Raw genomic sequence first — 24,835 nt, forward strand, 5'->3', positions numbered from 1 at the left:
GGCGGTGTCAGGCTCCGGCTCCCGGGACCTTACCCTCCCGCCCCCTAAGGGGGCGTGGCTCCGGCTCCGCCCCGCCCATCCGCGCGCCTAGCCTAGGCCACGCCCTGCGGTCCTCCGAGCTCCCCAGTGGTCCGTCGGGGAAGCCAAACCGCTCTCCCCCGCCTTCCTCGCCCGAGGCCACGCCCCTCACGGCCCGTCCCGCCCACTTCCCCCGCAGAGTCCGAGGCGCCGGGCCGCTGCCCCGCCCACACCACGCCCAGCGGGTCCCGCCCAGCGGTTTGAAGTAGCTGGGACCGCAACCCCCTCCGAGTCGCGCGCGAGGCGTGAGGCGGTGCTGAGGATCTGTGGCCGCGGGCGGGCAGCTTGACGTCGGGACTGTCCAGCGAGCGAGAGAGCGCGGCGGGAGCCCGCAGCCACAACAGCCCCGGAGCCACAGCCAACAGCCGCAGTCCGCGGAGCCCAGCCGGCCATGGCGCTGTCGATGCCCCTGAACGGGTTGAAGGAGGAGGACAAAGAGCCCCTCATCGAGCTCTTCGTCAAGGTGAGCGCTCGCCGTCCCGGGGTGGCCCGTGTCCCCTCCCTCGCCCCGAGGCGCCCCCACGCGGCGTCCCCGCGGCCCGAGGCAGAGCCGTGCCTCCCGCGCCCCTTCCCATTGTCTCGGCCCCGCGCCTTCCCGCCACGCAGCGCAGCGGGACCTAGGCGGAACCCGCGGGTGAGCGGGCTGGCGGGCGGGCGCGGCGATCGAGAGCCGACTCGGCAGGGCCGGACGCCTCCGCTGCGCCGCGTGGGTCCTGTCACCCTCCTCGCCCTGTCCAGCCCCACCGCGCCTCGGGCCGCCCGGCTGATTGCTCACCCAACTTACTCCAGCGCTGGCGCTCCGCCGGTGTGAAACTGAAACTTTAATTTCTGTGCAATGTTAAATAAAATACCGGGGAAAACCGGGAGCGGGGCTGGGTGGCTCACGCCTTAAACCCAGCAAGAGGGAAGGCGGAGCCAGGAAGAGTGGGCTTTCAGAGCCAGCCTTGGCTACTTACCGAGCTCAGGGCAAGCCTGGGATACGTGGGACCCCTCAACTCTGTCCTCCTCCCCCACGGGGAAAGTGAGATCTTTTTTTTTTCCCCTTTAATGCGAACGTGGTGATTAAGCTATGACCCAGCAGCTGAGGTTTAAGGAGTGCCTCGAGTTCGAGTCCAGCCAGGGTTACTAATGGGAGACTATGATCCCTCCCCCAAACCCCAGACAACAGAAAAAAAGAGAAGAGGAAAGAAAAGCAAAAAACGAAAAGAAGGGTGGATGCCCCAGGGCTTCCGGAGAAGACGGAGATTCCCGACTTGGGTTTTCCTGTCCTGTATTTTACCACCATCTGGTTTTCTTGTTTCTCTAGCGCGGCGCATTTCCACATGATGCAACCTTTTGGCTGCTCGCGTTGGTGTTGCCACCTCGGCTAGCGCTTTTGATTTGAAAGAAATATTGATTGCCAGAAAGAATTCTTAGCTCCCTCGGGCTTTCAAAGGTTCATTCCTCTCGCCCCCTTCAGTTTTTAAATCCTGGAACTGCCTAATTCCGACTGTATCCGCGCCCGTCCCTTTTGGAGAGAAAAGTTAGAAACGTCTGTCTCCTCCGCTTTCCTGAACCGCCTTTGAAACCCTGAGATTCGGTCAGCCACTAGATAGCCAGGCTTATGCCGAACCAGGCAACATTAGAAATTCAGCAGGGATCCAGTGCGAGTCTGCCCCTCTTAGTTTTAATTTGAAGGAGCGGAAATTATTGAAGGATGGGTCCCAGAGATGGAACGCAGAAATCCGCAGGGTGGTAACAATGTCTGTCTTGCTAGTTTTCTTTCGGTTGCCAGTTTTAGAAACGGTGTTGGTCTAGAGCAGTTGTTCTCAATCTGTGGGACCCCACTGTCCAACGTCGGAAAACACATATTTACGTTACGTTTCAGAACAGTAGCAAAATTACAGTTATGAAGTAGCGACGACAATACCTTTATGACTGGGAGTCGCCACAATATGAGGAACTGTAATAAAGTGGTGCAGCCTTAGGAAGGTTGAGAACCACTGGTCTGGAGACTTTTTTTTTTTTTTTTTTTTAAGATTTATTTATTATGTGTACAACATTCCTTCCATGTGTGCCTGAATGCCAGAAGGGGGCGCTGGGTCTCATTATAGATGGCTGTGAGCCACCAATTGGTTGCTGGGAATTGAACTCAGGACCTCTGGAAGAGCAGTCAGTGCTCTTAACCACTGAGCCATTTCTCCAGCCCTGGAGACTTGAAAGAGAAAGGCATAGGACTCCCCAGATCTTTGGCTCTGTGACTGGAGGCGGCAGACACGATTTAACTTTGAGGTGTGTAGGAAGGAATCTGAAGTAAGAGAGAAGGGAAGAGGGGAGTGGGAAACAGCATGGAGAAGGGAAAAGGCTAGACCAGAGATAAGGCTAGACCAGAGATCCGGCCATAACGAATTTTCTGATTCTCATCTGCCCTCTCTTTTTCCGAGGTGGAATCTTATCTGTATCCTAGGCTGTCTTAGAACTCATGTTGTCTAGGCTGCCTCAGCTTGCTGGGATTACAGCTATGAAACATACCTAGCAGGAAGGAGTTTTGATAAACTAAACAACCTCCAAAGTGCATGTGTTCATCTGAAGAACAGTGCTTATTGGTATAACCTGAATTCAGCTCAGAATTATAAACAACCCCAGCGATCCCCCCCACACCTTTTTTTGTTTTATTTCGGTTTTTTTGAGACATGGTCTCTCTGTGTCATACTCCTGGCTGTCCTGGAGCTTGTTCTGTAGACCAGGCTGACCTCAGACTCACAGAGATCTGCTGACTCTGCCTCCCTAGTGCTGGGATTAAAGGTGTGCGCCACCACCACCCGGCAAGCCTGGTCCTTTAATCCCAGCATTTGGGAGGCAGAGGCAGCCTGGTCTACATCGTGAGTGCCAGATTAGCCAGGGCTATGCAGGGAGACCCAGTTTCAAAATCAACAGGAGCAAACATAACAATTAGAATCACACATGAATACTATGATTTCTAGCTTCTACTCAGTGTGGTTCTGGAGATTTTAGTTTTTTAATTCAGGATTTCTGTGTGTATCTCTGGTCACTCTGTAGACCAGGCTAGCCTCGAACTCACAGAAATTCGCCTGTCTCTGCCTCCCTGAGTGCTGGGATTAAAGGTATGCATCATCATTGCCCTGCCTATGTTGTGGAGCTCTTAGGCAATATAATACCACCAGAAAAATGTTTAAAAATTAGGAAGGGATTGGAGATGTAGCTCAGTGGTAGAACACTTGGCCTAGCATAGGCAAGGCCCTGTGTGAAGTTTTCAGCAACACACACACACACACACAGCCTTAGGAAGGACATGATGGATGCCCGATGTCCCACTCACTGCTGATTTAGTACTTCCATGAGGAGATGGGTGGGGTGCCCGTTCCCAGTCTTGAGTCCCAGTGTTCCGCAGTTGTGGCGTGAACCATTGACTTCACAGGTCTCTCTGGGCTTGGAAGCCAAAGGTTTGGTCTTATACTTCTTTGCTCACTGAGAGGGCTATTCTGGGCAATTTGTTTTCTCCCAAGCTTCATGTTTTTCATCTGTGAAATGGCTTTTACTCGTCTATGCTTACTAAATATAGGCCACTTTTGTGCTGATACAGACCTGGTTAGTTGTTTGGAAGGAGGAAAAAGGGAAAAGTACAGTGTGGTAAAGGGTGCTGATGTCTTCTCAACCTGTGTGTGAGAGAGCGCAGTTGGGGAAATTCTCTTAAAAATATGGTTGTTTTGAAAGCAACGAGGGGCAGACACTGGTTGTCTATGGTGATAGGCTAAACTGCATTCTACTCAACCAGCTATCCTGAATTTATAGCAGATGACTTCTTTTTTTGGACATAGACTCTCCCAGCCTGGCCTGAGTTCGCAGCCTGGCTTGAGTTAGCGCTGGAGCTCACACTGGCTTCAAACTCCCAGCAGGCTGCCTCAGCCACACAGCACTCCTTGTTTAGGCGTGAGTCACCACTATGTGACTGAAAGCTTTTTGTGTTAATAAAAACTGCGTTTTCCAGGTGGTGGTGGTGCACACCTTCCATCCCAACGTCAGGAGGCAGAGGCAGGTGGACTTCAGTGAGTTTGAGGCCAGCCTGGTCTACAGAGTGAGTTCCAGGATAGCCAGGACTGTTATACAGAGAAACCCTGTCTCGGAAAACAAAAATATGGCAAACGTGTGTCTGTGTTTGGGGCAGCACACGTATGGAGGCCACTGGGCAGTTTATAAGAGTTAATTCTAATTCTCCTACCTTGTGGGTTCTGGAGCTTGAACTCAGGTTGCCAGGCTCGCGCAGGTTGCCCACTGAGTGGTTTGCCTGGTCTATATATTGTTCAGAGTGTCTAGCTGTTAAGCTACTCAGTGCTGGAAAGGAGACTGTTTCTTTCCCCTTCCAGGGCACTTAAAAAAACACAAGTTTAAACGTCATTCTTCAGGTGTATGTAAATGTCCGTCTGTGGGTGTATGTACATGTTTGTAGGGGCCCTCAGAAGAGGGTGTCAGATCACCCCCGAGCTGGAGTTACAGGTGGTTGTGAGCTGCCAACAGGGATGCTGGGATTGAACTCCAGTTCTCTGCAGGAGCAGTGAGTGTTCTTAACCACTGAGCCCTCTCCAGATGATATGTTGGTGTTAGCTATGTCTTGTCTGTTCTTTGAAATTGGAAACAACTTTATTTTTTCCCCCCGACCCCATTTTTGTTTCTTGGCCTTTCTTGTTTTGAACAGGTTTTTCCTTTGTATATCAGCTGTCCTTGAGCTCCCTATGCAGCCAGTCTGACGTCTAACTTGCAGCAGTTCTGCCTCAGCTTCCTGAGTGCTGACATTACAGCATGCAGTTCCCTACTCTCCTTGAAAACTTATTTCTTAGATCCTGATGTTCTGAGTCATGAGCCTTGATCCTTTGTCCTTCTTTGCCTAGCCTCTGCTTGCCAATACCATGTGATTTTTATCTACTTAACTATTTTTCCTTCATAATTTAGTACTTCTGATCTTTTCACGTATCTGTCATTATTTTCTACCAAGATTTCTTTTTGGCTATATTCATAATTAGGGTCCAAGATTTCTGTCCAGGGAAAGGTAAATATCAACTCAGGAACCACAAATGAAAGAGTAGAGAAATGGTTACTGACCTGCATACCTAGTGTCTTGTGCTTTTCGCTTATTTATATTTATTTGAGACAGGGACTTACTATGGGCGCCAGTCTATAGGAAGAGGGCCCGCTTGTTCATCCTGGCTGCCCAGCTCTCTTAGATCCGAAATAATCACACAGAAACTGTATTAATTGGGAGGCAGAGGCAGGCGGATCTCTGTGAGTTCGAGACCAGCCTGGTCTACAAGAGCTAGTTCCAGGACAGGCTCCAAAACCACAGAGAAACCCTGTCTCGAAAAACAAAAAACAAAAAACAAACAAACAAAAAAAAAGAAACTGTATTAATTAAATCACTGCTTGGCCTATTAGCTCTAGCTTCTTATTGACTAACTCTTACATCTTAATTTAACCCATCTCCATTAATCTGTGCATCACTATAAGGTCATGGCCTACCAGCAAAGTTTCAGCACGATCTACCTCTGGCAGTGGCGTCATGGTGTCTCTCTCTGACTCTGCCTTCTTCCTCCCAGCATTCAGTTCCATCTTACCCTCCTACCTAAGTTGTGCCCTATCAACAGGCCAAGGCAGTTTCTTTATTCATTAATGGTAATCCCAGCACACAGAGGGCACTCCCACATCACAGCCCAGGCTACCCTTGAATTTGTGGTGGTTTTCTTGCCTCAACCTGCTGAGTACCGAGGTTACAAGCAGGAGGAGAGTAATCAGGAGTTTGGATTTTTGTTTTGTTTGTAAAAGCCCAACTTATCTTGACACTACTGTTTCCCCCTCTCGCTGGTTGCATCTGTATGAAGTGATGCATTTCTGAGCCCCAATGCACCATGCCTCTGCTGTGGGGGTCCCCACACCCCACATTGGGCACCAGATGTTACTGGAAAGTGGAGTGAGGATGCTAGTCAAAGAATCCCAAGCTAACCCCAAAAGATTTTAATTATATTTCTTTATTATAAGGGGCAAACTCACAGAACAGGAACGAGAAGTCCAACCTCAGATGTGTAATGCGGGAACCAGAGATAGAGCTGTGGGCTGGCAGCTGGTGGTTTTTCTCTAGGTACTCAAAAGGTCACACCCTAGCCTGGTCCAGCCTCTTAAAGGTTATTGGCTGAAGGAGGCTCCCCATCACCTTCCTAGTTCCATTCTGGAAGGAAGGTGTGGATGGATCCTGCTGCCATCTGAGTGGGAGTTTGTTTCCTTTCAAGGGCAGATTTCCACACTTTCCAACAACAGATGAAATACATTTCTACAGAAAGTGGTGCCGAGATGGAACAGCTGAGCTCAGATTCATTGTGAAGACAGTGTTCCCTTTTCTAACTGGTCCGCTCATCCCGGGCTTCTGGAGAGGAACGCAAGGACTTGGAAATAGTGCAAACTGTGAGGTCAATGGAAACTCTGTCCTTGTTATGTTTTTACCAAGGCTGTGTCTGTGGACCTAAAGCAGACTACTTTTGGCAAATGCCAAGTGATGATTTTGGTTAAATATAAAATTTGAAAGGAACTCAGAATAAGAGACAGGAGGTATTGAAGCCAAGGGGACTGAACACAGGGATGCCTAATGCCATAGTAACAGCAGTGACAATCACGTTGTTCTGGAAGAATGCCCAAGGGGGGCGCGGTGCTTAGAAGCCAGTAGAGGAATGGTGAGGGTGAGCAGGACTTCCCCTGCCCTGCTTCCCCAGAACTGAGCCCCGTGTTTTCTGAGAAGGAAGGGAATGAGTGAGTCTCAGGGAAGTGAGTTAGGTAGGATGGGAAGTGTGATTAAGGCATGATAAGATTTTTATCAAGCTGGGCGATGGTGGCACACGCCTTTAATCCCAGCACTTGGGAGGCAGAGGCAGGCGGATCTCTGTGAGTTCGAGACCAGCCTGGTCTACAGAGCTAGTTCCAGGACAGACTCCAAAGCCACAGAGAAACCCTGTTTCGAAAAACCAAAAAAAAAAAAAAAAAGATTTTTATCAAGTAGAACAAAAAGCTTGGATAGACTTGCTCAGCCAAAGGCTGGTACAGAGAATGGGAGTGAGCTTCTGATGGAAAATGACATCTGGGTTGTGATTACAAACTACTGGAGTGTGATTTAACTGAGATCTACGTTTAGTTCAGGGCCTGCATTTGTGAAGGTCTTAGGAGCTTTTAGTTCTGTTGCCTTTGATGAGACTTGGCTCTCAAGACCTCAATGGTCAGTTCCAAGTGTCACTAGGAAGAATATCAATTAGCTTTTTGTTTCATTTCAGTTTTGGTGATACTAGGGATGGAACTCAGGGCTTTATGTATGCTAGGCAAACACACTACCACTACCATGCCCCAGCCCTTTAAAATTTTAAATTAATTAATTTGAGACATGATCCCAAAAAGTAGCCTTAGCTGACTTTGAATTCTCAATATAGACCAGGTTGGCCTTGAACTTGCAGACACCTCCCTTCCTCTGAGTGCTGAAATTAAAGGCAAGTGTCCTTACTCCTGGCTTTTTTTTTTTTTTTTTGGTTTTTCGAGACAGGGTTTCTCAGTAGCTTTGGAGCCTGTCCCGGAACTAGCTCTTGTAGACCAGGCTGGCCTCAAACTCACAGAGATCCGCCTGCCTCTGCCTCCTGAGTGTTGGGATTAAAAGCGTGTGCCACCACCGCCCGGCCTGGTTTCTTTTTAAAATACTTATTTTATGTGTATGGGTGTTTTGCCTGTAGTATATTACTTGTGTGTGTTCCTCATGTTCAAGGAGCTGAAGAGGCCGTTAGGTTTCTGGAACTGGAGCTACAGATGGTGGTGAGCTGCACTGTGGGTGCTGCTGGGAACTGAACTCAGGTCCTGTGCAAGGACAGCACGAGGACCACCTCCTTTTTTTTTTTTTTTTTTTTTTTTTTTGAGACAGGGTTTCTCTGTGGCTTTGGAGCCTGTCCTGGAACTAGCTCTTGTAGACCAGGTTGGTCTCGAACTCACAGAGATCCTCCTGCCTCTGCCTCCCGAGTGCTGGGATTAAAGGTGTGCGCCACCGCCGCCCGGCTGAGGACCACCTCCTTGAGTTCAGTTCCAGCACTTAACCACTGAGCATCTCTGTAACCCCAGGTCTGAACCCTTTTTTTGTGTGTGTGTGTGTGTGTCTTTCAAGACATTCTTTCTCTGTATAGCTTGTCCTGGAACTTGCTCTATAGACCAGACTGGCCTCGAACTCACAGAGATCTGCCTCCCTCAGTCTCCTGACTTCTGGGATTAAAGGCGTGTACCACCACGCCTGGCTGCAATTAGCATTACTTAATTTTTCCCTCATTGAAAATCTAAAACCATAATAATGTATTAGACTAATTATAAACTCATGAAAGTCACAGCCTAATGTAGATAAATAAGACTATATTTAAAATAAGAGCATTTAAATTTGAGTGTTGTTTGAACAATAGCAATATTGGAACTGGGGCCCGGTATGGACCCCAGAGTACACCACAGAGTCTTATTTTTCTACTACTGGTGGTTTTTTGTTTCCTTTTTTTTGAATTTAAAAGGCAGCTCTAAACTAGAAGCCAAATAGTCTCCATGTTTTTGTTATTGGTGTGTTTATGTGATGAAGTTATTTCCACCTTTATGGGTGAACTAATTCTTAGGAAGAACATTTAATTCTCATTGTAACAGAGTTGTAAAACTGTCAATCACCTGGTGTAGCACAAACACTGAATTTTACCAGCTCCAAGCATGGCTGTTTACTTGTGTGTGGGGGAGAAGAATAAAAAAATCGAACAAACACCAGAGATTCAAAACTGCACAGTTAGATGGAGCCCAGGGGAGGGACTTGTGAGGATTTGCCAGTGTTCTGTGTTCGAACCGAACCAGTTCCTTTGTTTTTGAAGGTAGGGACCAGGTGGTAGATTATTCAAGTGAGCAGTCATTAAAGCTAACGAGGAATCAAACTAGGTGTTTGTGCCATTTAGGAATGCTGGGAGAGCGGGCCTCTGAAATCTGACTACACACACTAATTGGAAAAAAAAAAGAAGGTGGTTACATAATAAATTAAAAAGAAAGAAAGAAAGAAAAGGTTGCAGCCGGATGTAGTGGCACACGCCTTTAATCCCAGCACTTGGGAGGCAGAGGCAGGCGGATCTCTGTGAGTTCGAGGCCAGCCTGGTCTACAAGAGCTAGTTCCGGGACAGGCTCCAAAGCTACAGAGAAACCCTTGTCTTGAAAAAAAAATCCAAAAAATAAAAAACAAAAACAAAAAGCAAAAATGTAAGCTTATGCTGGGTGTACCCTGTTGTATGGCTTGGCCAGAAGACAGTATGTTTTAGTGAATACAGAAGTCCAAAATGTTGCCCTAAGGATGGTTAGTGCATTTTCTTTTTTTTTTTTTGTTTTTTTGTTTTTTTGTTTTTTTCGAGACAGGGTTTCTCTGTGGTTTTGGAGCCTGTCCTGGAACTAGCTCTTGTAGACCAGGCTGGTCTCAAACTCACAGAGATCCGCCTGCCTCTGCCTCCCAAGTGCTGGGATTAAAGGTGTGCGCCACCACCACCCGGCTGGTTAGTGCATTTTCAAGTGTCCATTAAGTCCGGTAAAGGTCTCCTCAATCTCCGGCCGGTGGTAAAACAGGTCTTACTTGTACCTCACAGTTGGTAGGGCTCTTAATTGCAAATATGCCCTAGTCCTTTTCCAAAACTTGTACGAATGAGTCCTCGAGAAGTTTTGTGTAATGTTTATTCTTTAAGATCAGGAGACCTAACATTTATTAAGCCTGCCCTGGAACTTGCTCTGTAGATCAGGCTGGCCTTGAACTCACAGAGATCCACCTGCCTCTGCTTTCTGAATGCTGGGATTAAAGGTGTGCACCACCTGGCTCTTTAGGCTTTATAAAAGAAACCTAGATGGTGTCCAAATCTGGCTTCCTATAAACGTGTGCCCTGTCTGGTTGTTTCTAGAAGGAAGGAAAAGGGTTTTTGTTGTTGTTGTTTAAGATGAACTCTCTGTACATCCCTTGTATTCTTGACCTTACTGCGTAGATCATGGTGACCTCCAACTCAGAGACCCAGTTACCTCTGCTTCCACACCTACCCTCAGAAAGCAAGGTTTTACATTTGTGAAACCAACCAACCAAGCTATCAAAGGGCACTGCTAATTCTAGAATTGTTCAAATAGGTGTTGATTAAGTGGTCTTAAGGTAGGAGCTCCTTTTGTGCTCTTTAGGAGAAATCTGTATAGCAGGCTTTCTTAGGCCTCCAGCTCCCAAAGCATGGCACAGAGATTTATTATTAATTATGAATGCTTGGTCTCATTATAACTTAATTTAACCTGTTTCTCTTCATCTGTTTTGCTTGGGGTTTTTTACCTTTCTTTCATTCTGTATGTCTTACTTTCCTGCTTCCTCTGTGTCTGTCTGTCTGGGCACTGGCAGGCTGGCCCCTAGTGGACTGGCTGATGACTGGCTGGCTCCCCTTTTCTCTCTGCCCTCTAGCCCATCCTTTCTCACTACTGCCTAGCTATTGGCTGTTCAGCTCCCCCCCCCCCCCAGACAGGGTTTCTCTGTGGTTTTGGAGACCAGGCTGGTCTCGAACTCCCAGAGATCTGCCTGCCTCTGCCTCCCGAGTGCTGGGATTAAAGGTGTGCGCCACCACTGCCCAGCTGGATGTTCAGCTTTTTATTAGACCAATCAGATGCCTTAGGCAGGCAAGGTAAAAGAGCAGCACATCTTTACATAGTTAAACAAATGTAACATAAACAAACACAACACACCTTTACATAGTTACAGTTATTCTGCAACAGAAATGGAACACACCTTTACATGGTTAAACAAATATTCTGTTCCACAATAAATCTGTTGTAAAAATTGAAGCTGTTTTTCAGAATTAACTTCTCTCTTGTGTGTGTGTGGACTGGGAGGTGGTGAGATAGTCTTTGCCTAGGAGCTGTTGAGTCCCTGTAACTACTGAAGCAAGGAGCAGTTGAGACGATAAACACAGGTCTTTTCTCATCAAGGAGCTTGCAGTGTAGCTGGATGGTGGGTACGTGAGCCATGGTTGACAGCAGGCAGATGCTCAGCACCATCTTCTTACTGCCATATATGGTGACTTCCTGTTCCGTTCAGCCTGCAGAAATCCAGCTGAAGCTGGGAATAGGAGTTCATGCCTGGAACCCTGTACACTTGAAGCTGAGACAGGAGGATTATCACACATTCTAAGCTAACTTGGATTATACAGTGTAAAATTCTCAAAAAATAAAAAAATATAAGTAAATAAAAATAACCTGGGTGTGGTGATTCAAACCTATAGCTCCAACACTCAGGAGGCTGAAACACAAGGTCTCTTAGTTCAAGGCCAAAGATCCCACACTCAAAAAGCAAGACCAAACAGAATAAAATCTCATCCTGGCAGTTAGGAGGTGGAGGCAGAAAGATTAGAAGTTCAGGTTCCTGGATGGCCCTGGGACATGATCTAAGTAAGCCAGGCTAGGCTACTTGAGCCTGTCTCAAAAAGTAAACAGAAACATCCTGAAAAAAAAAAAATGCAAAATCCGTTGAATTAAGAGCTGCAGAATGATTTTCTTTTCTTTTTCTTTATGATTTTTCAAAATAGGGTTTGTTTCTCTGTAGCTTTGGAGTCTGTCCTGGAACTTGCTCTTTTTTTTTTTAAAGATTTATTTAGTATGTATACAACATTTGACCTCCATATATGCCTGTAGGCCAGAAGAAGACACCAGATCTCATTACAGATGGTTGTGAACCACCATGTGGTTGCTGGAAATTGAACTCAGGACCTCTGGAAGAATAGTCAGTGTTCTTAACCTCTGAGCCATCTCTCCAGCCCTTTTTTTGGTTTTTCGAGACAGGGTTTCTCTGTGACTTTGGAGCCTGTCCTGGAACTAGCTCTTGTAGACCAGGATGGTCTCTTAACTCAGAGATCCACCTGCTTCTGCCTCCTGAGTGCTGGGATTAAAGGCGTGCACCACTGCCTGGCCAGAATGATTTTCTATGACAGTCAAGATGAGATTACTGATATAAAGAAAGATGAGTAGAATATTTAAGCAAAGAAGTATGGGGCATGCTTAACACCAGTCTCGCTAGAACATAAGGTACATTTGCAGCCACGGTGGGAGGTAAGGGTTGCTGTGAGCCAGTGACTCTCAACTTGGGCTTGTCAAATGACCCTTTCACAGGGGTTGACTAAGACCATCAGAAAACAGATATTTACATTACAATCATAGCAGTAGCAAAATTACAGTTGAAGTGACAATGAAAATAATTTTATAGTTGGGGTTAGCAAAACATAAGGAACTGTATTAAAGGGTCACAGCACTAGGAAAATTGAGAACCCCTGCTATAAGCAATGTTTTTTGAAAATCCAACTAAGGTGTGTTCCTTTGACTTATTCCCTAAGTGCAGAAACCATTTGTTGCTCTCTAAGTAAAAAACTAACTTGAAATCCATGGCCTGTCATTCAGGCCTACAACCGTCATAATCCAGACTGGTGAATGACACAGGGATCTCCTGCTTCCTGGGCCTTTACCCCAGTTAGTTGGAGTGCTTCTGTTTCTTATTCCATATGAACTATGTATGCTGCCTGCCTGAAGCAGCCTTTCGTACCGCATTCCCATTTGTTAAACTCTAGGTGGTTCCATAAATCTGTTTAAATGTCTATTAATTCTTCAGGATCACTTTCCTGTTACCTCTCTGTGGAAAGTCATTTTTTTTTTTTTTTATGTTTTTGCCCGCACAGTCTTTGCCATAAAAAAGGAAGGTCATTGTAGGTAGGACCCCGTCAGTTCATCCTCGTATCCGCTGTAGTATTTATATTTAGTAGATTGCTTGCCTCCTAATAGGCATTCAGTAAATCTTACTGAATGAGTAAATGCACTTAGGCACAGTTGGTAGCTCTGCTGCTGAGAGCTGGCTGGAAATGCCCTTTAAAATGTGCAGCCCTCTGGAAAAGGACTGCATCTAGCTGTTGTGTTGGCAGACAGGTGACAGAAAATAAAGGGTGGCCTGGCGGATGTTGCAGGTTGTGGCATTAAAACACTGATGATTTAGTGGTGGGATTTTGCCTGGTCAGCTGTTTTCTCGGAAGCCTTCCACTTTTCCTGTGTTTCCTGTCCAGCTTATAGAGATAGTCTCATTTGACTCTAGCTTTAGGATAGCATGGTGCTGCTTATAGTTAATGCTGAGTTTTAATAAATCTTTGAAGTTCAAAGCAGTAAAAATTGTCTTTTAGAAGCCAGAGAGATGGCTTGACAGTTAGGAGTACTTGTGGCTCTTGCAGAGGACCCAGTTTGGTTTCCACAACTGCCTGAAACTTTTCTTTCTTTCTTTCTTTCTTTCTTTCTTTCTTTCTTTCTTTCTTTCTTTCTTTCTTTCTTTCTTTCTTCCTTCCTTCCTTCCTTCCTTCCTTCCTTCCTTCCTTCCTTCCTTCCTTCCTTCTAGAATTAAAAACTTTATTATTGTGCAAGGGTCTAAATGAATGTGAAAGTATAGGCCCAGCAGGCGGTCACCACCCTGTTTAGCATTGTGTGCTCATTCTGGTGGTCATGAATGTACCGAAGGTTCCCCCACGTGCATCATGGTTTTCCCACTGCCACCCATTAGTTCCCAACCTCGAATTCTGGCCAGAGACAGAAGGTGCCCAACAATGCCCGGGCCCCCATGACAAGGCCCACCTTCACACTGTTGAAGCAGCTAGGCTGGGACTGCCCGTAGGGACCCACACCACTGGCATCTCTTTTGCAGCCATCGTCACTTGGCTCTAGAAGTCACCCTGCCCGCAACTCTGAATTCCAGAGCGTCTGATGTTCTCCTGGCCCGTGGGTACCAGGCACGCATGTAATGCACATGAAAAGGCAAAAACATCTCATACACATAAAGAATAAACAAACACCCATGCCCTTAATCCCGATATTTGAGAGGCAGATGCAGGCAGATATCTTTCAGGCCAGCCTTGTCTACAGAGTGAGGTTAGTCTCACCACCCCTACCTTGGGGGGCGGGGAGGAAGTCGGAACAACAAAAAACACAAAACTTTTTATTTAAGAGAATTTAAATTTTTCTCTTTGTTTCAGGTGCCTAACTAGGTGTCATTCTCCCCCAGCACCCCCAAACACATTAGGGACTGAATTTTGAGACAGGGTCTATAGCCAAAGCTAGCCTTGAACTCATGTAGTCCATGGTAGCCTCAAATACATGGTAAACTGCTCCTGTTTTCTGGTTGTTGGGACTATAGATGTGTGCCACACTCCTGACTCTAGGTAAGGTTTTCTGTGTATGGGTTTCTTGTTTGTTTTGCTTTTTGTTGATTTGAAATAGGGTCTTATCCTGCAGCCCAGTTAGGCTTTGAGAGATAGCGTTCATATGGCAAACTTGAGGAACCTTTCCTTCCCTAATGCTGGATAAGGGCAGTCTTTCTCAAAATAAAACGAAATTTGAGCTTCAATCAAATCAGCCTTCAAGATTTAACTCGATTTCCCCCAGGCTGCTTGTGTCTTCTGTCATCTCATAGACTTTGTGCTGTTGCTTCTCTTCCTTGGTTTTGGCAACTATCACTTTAAATATATTTTTCTAAGTAGGCTGTGATGCCGGGGCATCACAATAATTGCCAAAACCTGTAGCTTTGTCTTGTTTAAGATGACGTCTCAAGCAAATTTAGTACTCACCAATAAAGCGCATTGTAGTTCATGTCCTCTTTTCATTGCAGGTTTTTTGTAAATATAGAGGAACAAATTAGTGCCAGTTTAAGCAATTTTTATTAAACTAGCCTTTACTTAAGTGCCGCTGGAGGCCAGGAGCTGCTCCAGGCCCAGGGGAAACAAAGCAGATACTCTCTGAGCTCCTGTGGCCAGAGGAGCTGAAGTGTCGGAAGGAAGTCCAGAGTCCCAGAAAGCTCCTGCCTGGGGAGCCATTGTAACTCCCTGGCTGGAAGGCTTTTTCCACTTGCAGAAGCTTGGCATTGGTGTGTTTGGAGTTGATGCTTAGTCTCAGTGACTTGTTTTTATGTTGCTTTTCCTAAGTTCAGGGTAAAAGGAATGCATAGAAGAGTGTTCCATACTTAATTGAACTGATACAGACCTTCGTGGAGTGCTGTAACTGTATTGTGGATTAACTCCTTGGGTTATTATTCCACAAAATGTTTGCTCGACTGTGCTGGCTTCCCCCACCCCTCTTTGCACACAGTTTATTACAGAGGCGGCTAGTGAGGAAAGAAACAATAAAAAGATCACATGACTGGGGAAATGCATGCGCTTATTAAACTCACAAGAATACTCATACGAGAAGCCAGATAGATAGGTTGAAAGGGTGAAGCAAATGCTGGGTTGGGAATGTAGTTCGGTGGTAAAGTTTTTGCCATGAGACTCTGGGTTCAATCTCCAGTACTATAAAACAAACCCAACAGATCCATATAAAACAAATGAAAAAAAGGAAAAGTCAGTGCCTTAGTACATATTTGTTTTGCTTTAGTATCTCAAAGTGGTTCTTAGGATATAAGTTAGCTCTCTCTCTCTCTCTCTCTGAGACAGTTTCTCAGTGTAGTCTACACTAACCTTGAACCCACAGTCTTCCTGCCTCAGCCTCTAAGTGCTAAGATGTATTTGAGATCTGAGATCCCCAAGTTAGAGTCAGAGGTGACTGTCACTCAAGAATCGCCAGTGCTTTCTATGTTGGCGCTAGAATGTTGGTCCAGTGAGCAGGTACAGGCGATCAGAATTCATACTTCAGTTATATTTCATAGAGAGGTTTTTTTTTTTTTTTGTTTTGTTTTGTTTTTTTCCGAGACAGGGTTTCTCTGTGGCTTTGGAGCCTGTCCTGGAACTAGCTCTGTAGACCAGGCTGGTCTCGAACTCACAGAGATCCGCCTGCCTCTGCCTCCCAAGTGCTGGGATTAAAGGCGTGCGCCACCATCGCCCGGCTCATAGAGAGTTAAGTTTAGTGCTTTGCTGTTCGTCAGAGTGTACTAGACAAGAGTGGGTACTGGGGAGTTGGGGAGATGGCTCAGTGGGAAAGTGCCTGCCGTGCTAACGTGAGGACTTGAGTTCGGATCCCAAGGACCCATCAACACAGACTTAGTAGCGTGTGTCTGTTATCTCAGTGTTCCTGGGAGACAGACATACATGAAAATCTTTGGGTGCCTGTAGGCCAGCTCGCCAGACACGAGGAGAAGTGATAATAAGCGACCCACAACCAGGCTTGTCTTCTGGTCCCTGCACGCATGATGTGGAACATATACCCACCCATGCACTTTTTATTTTTAAAAACTGGATGCCGGAGCTATGCAGCCATCTTAAATCCTGGCTCCCTGCCTCTCTTGGTGTCTCCACTGAGGTAGCAGAACCTGACTCTTGGGCTTTGGTAAGATTAAAATCATTAATAAGGAAAACGCCTGGAGTATGATCCACATTGGGCCCACTCGCTTCCTCCTCCTCTGCTGCCTCTGTGGTGCAGTTAGGACCGCACTGGCCCGTGGTTAGTTGTGTGTGCAATATGTGTGCTTTCAGCCTCTGGGATGCCACTAAGATCTGCTTGCCTGGCTTTGCGAGTAGGTGGAGGACTTCTTTCTAAATCAGAAGTGAAGAGCTAGTATGAAAAAGCCCCAGGATCAGAGTGGGACTCTTCTGAGTTAACAGGAGCTCACAGCCGTGCGGGTATTCACTAGATGACTGACAGCGAGCTCCCTTAGTCCTTCTGCCTCAGCTCTAGGACTGTAGCTAAAACGTTAGGAAGAGTGTTTTTCTCTTCCTCCTCTTCCAAAGTGAAATTTCAAGAGGTCAGGAGTCAGTCTGTGACATTGGATATAATGGTTCTCTAGAGGGCCTTTGAAATAATGACTTGGTTTCCTGTGCTTCCAAATTCCATGCTTTTTTATTTTTATTGTATGCAATTATTAAGTTGATTGGTCATATAGTAATTAGTATTAAATAATGCTTGATTTTTTTTTTTTTTGGTTGTTTTTTGTTTTTTGAAACAGGGTTTCTCTGTAGCTTTGGATTCTGTCCTGGAACTAGCTCTTGTAGTCCAGGCTGGCCTCAAACTCACAGAGATCCGCCTGCCTCTGCCTCCAGAGTGCTGGGGTTAAAGGTGTGCGCCACAACTGCCGGACTAAATAATTCTTTCTTTTTTTTTTTTTTTTTTTTTTTTTTTTTTTTTTTTTTTTTTTTGGTTTTTCGAGACAGGGTTTCTCTGTAGCTTTGGAGCCTGTCCTGGAACTAGCTCTTGTAGACCAGGCTGGCCTTGAACTCCCAGAGATCCACCTGCCTCTGCCTCCCGAGTGCTGGGATTAAAGGCGTGCGCCACCACCGCCCGGCTAAATAATTCTTTCTTAAGAGGAAATGTAGATGTGTTTAGATATTTTAAAATCTTCTCCATCCCAAGAGACTTTGAGCTCATTTAATTTGTAAAAGGAGAAATAGAGGTAGTGTAAATTTACATGAATTTATTTTTCCTTTTCGAGAGAGTCAACTTCTGCATGCAGCCCAGGCTGTCACTGAAATTGAAATCCTCCTGCCTCTGCTTTCTGAGTGCTGGGTTACATGCTGTGCTACCATACCCTGATTTACAGGCTTTATGCTTGGATTTTTCATCTCTAGCTCACCTGGAACTCGGGCATCCTTATCCGGCTTCTGCCTCCTGAGTGCAGGGAGTAAAGGCGTGTGCTGTTGTGTCTGGCTAGTGGTTTGTAAGGGGTAAGGGTGGAATTGCAGGCTCTAGTCTGTTCATTCCCAGTTTCCTCCTTATACCACACTGGGGTGGTAATAAAGCTGAAGACACGAGTGTGTGACTGTAATTAGTAGGTGACTCAAGGATCATAAAGTGACTTTATCTTTTATCTTATAATGTTATAAACTTTTGAAAGTACTCAATTTACTCCCACACAGGGCACAGTAAACTGATAAAAGCCAAGATATTAAAGCCGGGATAATAGACAGCATTGAGTGCTGCTTGTGTGCCAGGCACGGTATGCCAGCCTTTTAGATGTGCTTGCCAAGTTAATTCGCACATAAACTCTGGAGTAGGCATGTCAATTCTGTGTCGTATGTGCAGTTCAGAAAGGGCCAGGAAACAGCAGGGCTGGGATCCGCACCACGGCCTTTGAGAGTTCTGTCTGAATCTTTCTTTGTAGGTGCTAACTAACTCTTGAACCCCAGGCCTCACACGTGACACACTAGCGCCTTACCACGGAGTGACAGCCTAGCACCCCTTGATAAAGTTTAGAAGGAAATGGCAGGGTTTCCATGGCTCCACTTGTGTCTCTGGGCCCTGGTTGGTCAGTTCCTTTAGAAGCGCCATAGAGGAGCCTCACTTGAACACTGTGGGTTTGGATTTCAGAATTGTTTTCCAGCTTCGAAATGTCAAGCCGGGCCAAGTTTAATAAGCTACATCCTAATTTGTTAATGTTTTTCTCAAGTCATTTCTCTTTCCTTTCCTTTCTTTTTCAAAACTCCCCCTCAGAGGAGCCCACCCTTTGCATTGTTGACAGAAGAAAAGCAAGGAAGTTTCTTTTTGTGGAGAGAGGAAATGGCTCCGGTCAGGACTTCATCCATATTAGGTATAAACTAAATATAGCTGTGTGATCCAGGGGTGAGGTCACACTTACAGTTTCCTAAGCAGGGCTAATGAGGCCTGCCAGTGCTTTTCAGTCTGCCTCCCCGGCTTTTTGGCTCCCTGAAAAGGCTACTACATGGATTAGTCCTGCGGTCTCTGTATACCTCTGCTCCTTCAAGTGTACCATTTATAAGGAATCTTAGAGTAAACTTGACCTTGTCATTGTCTCATCACCCCCCCCCCCCTTCAAGCTGGCTTTATAAATTCTGTCTTTCTCAAAGATACTTTTGCTTGGGCTGGACTCATGTAAGAAACACGTTCTATGTAATTTTTTGTTGTTGAATATTTTCATTGGTTAGATCCCAATGTGGTTAAGTGGCAGTAAGATTTGTTCTGATTGGCTGCTTATTGGGATAAATCTGGTTTTGGCCAGAGCACATACTGTTCTCAGATGAGGGCTCTTGAAGCTCCCCAAGACATTTTATTTTTACTCAAAGTAAATGTGTTGAACACTTGAGGCCCTTCCTTGAGCCCTCTCAAGTGTGCCAAGCACCCATGCACACGAGAATGTGCCTGCTTCTACGGGAAGCTTGTATTTGCTTATGGGTTATCTTCAGTTCTTTGAGACAGGGGCTCTCTATGTAACCACCCTGACAGTCCTGGAACTTGCTTTGTAGACCAGGCTGGCCTTGAACTCCCAGAGATAAACCTGCCTCTGTCTTCTGAGTGCTGGAATTCTTTGAAAAAAACAAAAAACAAAAAACTTTGAGAGGGGATATTATTTTAGCCCAGGCTGGCTATAACTCACTGTAGAGTCCAGGCTAGCCCCAAACAGTCTTGCCTCAGCCTTCCGAATGCTAGGATTTATAGCTATGAGAAGCTACCACAGCCATAAAGGGCACAACTTTAAAGAGTTTTTAAAATTTATTTATTTAGACAGAGTCTGACTCTAGCTCTTGCTGACCTGAAATATGCAGAGATCTCCGGCCTTGGCCACCCAGATGCTGGAGTTATAAGCATGTGCCAAGATGCCTGGCTGCTCATGGCATTTTATGAGAAATAGCTTGGAGCAGAACCAACATTTAACAGATTTCAAGGGTCTTAGGGAGTCAGTTTATGAAACCAAATGTTCTCCAAGCATCTGTTGAGGTCGCTCTGTACCCGTCCTTGGCCTCCATGCTGCCTTAGCAGAACTAGTCCCTTCTCTCTGGTCCAGCTAGTGCCCGTTCTGCCGTTCATCTGAATCATTTCTCAGCTTCTTTGTTCCTGGCTGATGTGAATTCCAGGAGTTCAGGATAGAGGATGTATTGGTTAGCCTTCACTCGGCCTTAGCCAGGAGGTCATGAAGTTGTGTGGCGGTCAGTCTTCATTGTCACCTGGCTGGATTCACCCCGGGGAGTTTTCAAGGGCATTTCTAGAGGGGTGTAACTGAGGACTGAAGAGCTGCCCCGGATGTGGGTGCCCCCCTCGTGCTGGGATAAAAAGGGGGGAGGAGAAAACGAGCTGTGTACCAGCATCCACTTATGTGCTTCCTGGCGGAGGGTGCAGAGTGGCCGGATGCGCTTCCTGCAGCACCTTCCCTTCCCTGATAGACTGGCCTCTCTCTCACTGGGGCCAGATGAGCTCTTCCTCAGCTATGTTCCCATAATAATGAGAAAAGTGAGCCTTTCTCGTCTCATATAAATCCCACCTATTACAGCTGGGTAAATGGAAATATAGGAGATAATCTATTAACTCAGTAAATATTTGTTAGAATCCTGGGGCAAACTTTTATTATGCATATTACAGGTATAAAAGCATGCAAAGAATATTATGTCTGGTGTGGTGTTCCATATTGCATCATAGCGGTCACCACAGATGAAAGTCTATTTGGTCTTTAAGCTTACAGCATGCAATTTGGGTTTGGTCAGGAGCTTATTCTATAGCCACTGGTCTCGACTTAATAACAGGTTAGTGAGAAGTGTTAAAGTCTTAAAGGCATGGAACTGGCAAGCCAGGCTTAACTCCTGCATGCATGGTGACAGGTCTCTGCTATTGTCTGTAAAGTGGTTGCTGTTTAGTCTAGTCCAGGTTTTTTATATGCCAAGGCTGTAGTCTTGGGCTTGAGTGGAGACCCAGACAGAAAGTTAAAGCCTGGCCGGCGTGTGCGTGCATATGCACATGCGTGTATGAGTGTACATGCATGTGTGTAACTGTGTGTGCATACGCAGAGGGGTTATGAGGGTGTTGTCTTTTTGGACAGGGTTTCACTACACTCGTTTCTGTAGAATTTGTCCTTTCAGCTCCCTGAGTGTGCCACTGAACACATGTACCCTATCCTCCCTCCCCTCCCTCCCTCCTTCCCTCCCTCCCTTCCTCTCTCTCACACGTGCACACACATATACATACACAGATACCCTCTCTTTCAATAAAATAAAATGAAGTCTTACAGGCTGGGCCCCACACCTGTGATGCCAGCACCCCAGAGGCTGAATTAGGGGTATCCTAAAGCTGGGCTGATACATGGTGACTCTCAGATATGTCACAGTGAAAACTCTACTCCCAAGAACAGTGTGTGGGGGTGAAAGCCCATAATCCCAGTTCTTTAGTAGCTAAAGAAGCAACATCTTGAGTTTGAGGATGAGGTGACAGCCCTGGCCTCTGCAGGCAGCTGCATCACACCCCCACACAGGCACAAACACAGGAATAAAAAGAAGAGCAGGGTCTGGAGTGAACTGCAATGTTCGGCTTGCCTGGATGTCTGCTGGTCTGTCTGGCTCATATCTTCAGCCTGTGGTTGTGGTGACATGACGTGACAAAAGTTTCCTAGGGGCTCTTCTGTGTAGACTTCCACCCTCCAGCACAATGGGCACTGCCCACGGCTGACACTTGTACCTGAACCATGTTCAATTAGAATTGACATGTACCTTACTCATAAAATATGCACCCGACTTTGAAGACTTAAAGAATGTAATGCTTTATATTCTTTGTTTCTTTTGTTTTTTCAAGACAGGTTTTCTCTGTATAGTCCTGGCTGTCCTGGACCTCTCTTTATAGACCGGCTGGCCTCGACCTCACAGAGATCCTCCTGTCTCTGTCTCCTGAGTGCTGGAATTAAAGGCGTGCTCCACAATCTGGGCTAATGCTTTAATGTTGATGATATTTTAGATGTGTTGAGTTAAATAAAGGCAGGTGTGAGGCCAGGTTGACCTACACAGTGAGTTCCAGGGCGATATAGTTATGACCCTGCTTCAAGGAAAAAAAAGGAGCTGGGTGATGGTGGCTCACGCCTTTAATCCCGGCACTTGGGAGGCAGAAGCAGTCAGATCTTGTGAGTTCGAGGCCAGCCTGCTCTATGAGGGCTAGGTCCAGCACAGGCTCCAAAGCTACAGAGAAACCCTGTCTTGAAAAACAAAACAAAACAACAAAAGGAAAATTATTTATGTTAATTTTGTTTGTTTTTTGAGGGGGTCTGACTGACACCTGGAACTCACCACTCACTGTAATTTTAGTTTATTTAGGTTTTTTTTTTCTTTTTTGAGACAGGGTAGCTTTGGAGCCTATCCTAGAATTTGCTCTGTGACTACGGTAGACTTGAAGTCACAGAGCTCTGCCTCCCGAGTGCTGGGATTAAGGTGTGCGCCACCACTGCCCAGCTTGTTTATTTATTTAAAGTTTTATTTTTATTTATGTGGATGTGTCTGTGTAAATGTGTACCATGTGTGTGCAGGGTTTGGAGGCCAGCTGGAATTACAGACATTTATGAGCGGCCTGACGTTAGCGTAAACTCGGGTCTGTTGGAAGGGCAGCAAGAGCCAGTTCTTCAGCCACTGATTTAGTTTTTTGTGACTGGGTCTCACTATGAATCTTATGCGGGCCTCAAACATGCTATCCTTCTGCCTCAGCCTCCTGAGTGCTGGGAGTTAGAGGGATGTGCTGACCCTTGCTATTCCTAACAGTTTTTTCCTTTTTCTCTTTCTTTTTCCTGGGGACATGGTCTAACCCTTAGCCCAGGCTGTCTGGAACTAGCAGCAGTTCTTGGCGTCAGCCTCTGAGTGCAGGTATCACAACCTTGCATTCCTGATACTCCTGCTCCCTCCCTTTCCAGGGCTGGACCTCCAGGCGTGTGCTGCCCTGCCCACCTTAAAAATAGGTCTCATTGCCGGGCGGTGGTGGCGCACACCTTTAATCCCAGCACTTGGGAGGCAGAGGCAGGCGGATCTCTGTGAGTTCGAGACCAGCCTGGTCTACAAGAGCTAGTTCCAGGACAGGCTCCAAAACCACAGAGAAACCCTGTCTCGAAAAACCAAAAAAAAAAAAAAAAAAAAAAAAAATAGGTCTCATTGAAGCATTTGGGGGAAGGAGATGGGATGACTCTCAGTCGAGGTTTCAAATTGATATGATTTCTGCTGAAGAAGCAACAGCCACTGCTTCTCCTGGACAGTGAGTACGCTAGGCAGAGCCATAGTTCTCATCGGTCCCGTTCTGCTCAGGTGTCATTTTTAAAAAGGATTCTGGCAGAGACAGTCAGGTTTGATTTTAGTACAGATTAGAGCCTTCTTTTCCTGTTCAGCATGTGCTTCAATGGGAACCCGGAGTCCTGGGGCGCTCTCAACTGGGGCTAATTCCCTCCAGTGATGCACTCAGTATTTTAAAATTCAAGTTCTGTTATAGTTAAGCATTTTAATATTTGTGCAGCACTTATAAACATTTGGTGCATTTTTTTTCTTTCCTTTCAAGACAGGGTTTCTCTGTATAGCATCTCTGACCATCCTGGAACTCACTTTGTAAACCAGGCTGGCCTCGAACTCACAGAGATCTGCCAGCCTCTGCCTCCGAAGTGTTGGGATTAAAGACATATCTCATCCTGACAAGAAAAGAAAAACCTTCTCATTCCTACCTCCCTCTCTCCCCAAGTGTGTGCTGAGGTTGGCAGTGGTTTTGGTTTGCAGATTCTCCAGGGGAATAGACCCCTCCGTGTCTGGAAGGCCTGGACACTCACTGCTGCAGGCTCTCTGCTCTCCCACCCCCCTCCCCAGGCTTTTCTCTACCCAGGTGTTTTACCCGAGCTTCTGAAGGCCCTTGAGCACAGGCTTGTACTCTCCTGGTTTAGTTTGACCACACTTTCTTTCTATCGCCTTTGCCTCTAAGCAGTCCTGCCATCCTGGTTCCCGTCTGTCTGTTAGCAGTTCCAGGCCTGCAGCTCGATTTTCTCTCTCGGTAGCTTCTTATTGCCTTAAATGGAAATTGATCTTTGGCCTCGGGGTCCCTATCAATTCCTTTCATTCCTTTCTTCAGTGCTGACCTATTATCCTGTGCTGGGATCTCACCTGCTCTTCTTCCTCCTGCCACGCCCATCAATTCAAAACTGCACTTCCTTCTTTGCAATGTAATCTTATCACCTTCTAAAGTCCACTGTATTCTTAGGAATTTCCATCTGTCACTCATTGGATAGCTGTAATAATTTGAAGTGCATGTTCTTCCCCATTTTATGGAGAAAAAACCTTGAGAACCAGAGAGGTCAATAAGTCTCCGGTATCATACAAGTACTTAAGTAGAAGCACCAGTGTGCTTCAAACCAGGTGTTCTGTGCTTGTCAGAGTCTCCGACATCAATGCTCTTCATAGGCTGGGCCTTTAATCCCAGAATTTGGGAGGCAGAGGTAGGCGGATCTCTGAGTTGGTCACTGAGACCAGCCTGATCTACAGAGTGAGTTCTTGGACAGCCAGGGCTGCACAGAGAAACCCTTTCTTGAGAGAGAGAGAGAGAGAGAGAGAGAGAGAGAGAGAGAGAGAGAGAGAGCGCACTTGGTAAATATTTTCAAACAAACCAATAAATTATTTCTTCTTTGAGCATAAAAATCTACCTCTAGATGTATTGAGTTAAATAAAGGCAGGTGTGAGGTCATGTTGGCTTACACAGTGAGTTCCAGGGCTATATAGTTATGACCCTGCGGGTGGTGCATGCCTTTAATCCCATCACTTGGGAGCAGAGGCAGGCGGATCCCTGTGAGTTCGAGGCCAACCTGGTCTACAAGAGCTAGTGCCAGGACAGGCTTGATAGCTACAGCGAAACCCTGTCTCAAAAAACTTAAAAAAAAAAAAAAAATAAAAATCTACCTTTTAATGTGGTTTCGGATGTGTTTTGTGGCCTGGCCTTGTGCTCACGGAGCTTAGCCAGAAACTGCGTTTTCCTTAGTCTAGGCCTGTGAGACCTGTGAGCA

At 46.2% G+C, this 24,835-nt stretch overlaps 1 protein-coding gene across 1 annotated transcript in view; it reads left to right on the forward strand.

Annotated features, from left to right (window-relative positions):
- Positions 1 to 290: 290 nt before the first annotated feature.
- Clic4 (chloride intracellular channel 4) overlaps positions 291 to 24,835 on the forward strand; it is a 58,907-nt gene continuing 34,362 nt past the window's right edge. The window contains exon 1 of the mRNA XM_057784891.1: positions 291 to 541. Coding sequence (XP_057640874.1) covers positions 470 to 541 — 72 coding nt within the window. The 5' untranslated portion in view covers positions 291 to 469. The remainder of the gene's footprint in view (positions 542 to 24,835) is intronic.

This window comes from Chionomys nivalis, chromosome 11 (genome assembly GCF_950005125.1).
Source record: "Chionomys nivalis chromosome 11, mChiNiv1.1, whole genome shotgun sequence".
In the NCBI taxonomy this organism is placed as follows: domain Eukaryota; kingdom Metazoa; phylum Chordata; class Mammalia; order Rodentia; family Cricetidae; genus Chionomys; species Chionomys nivalis.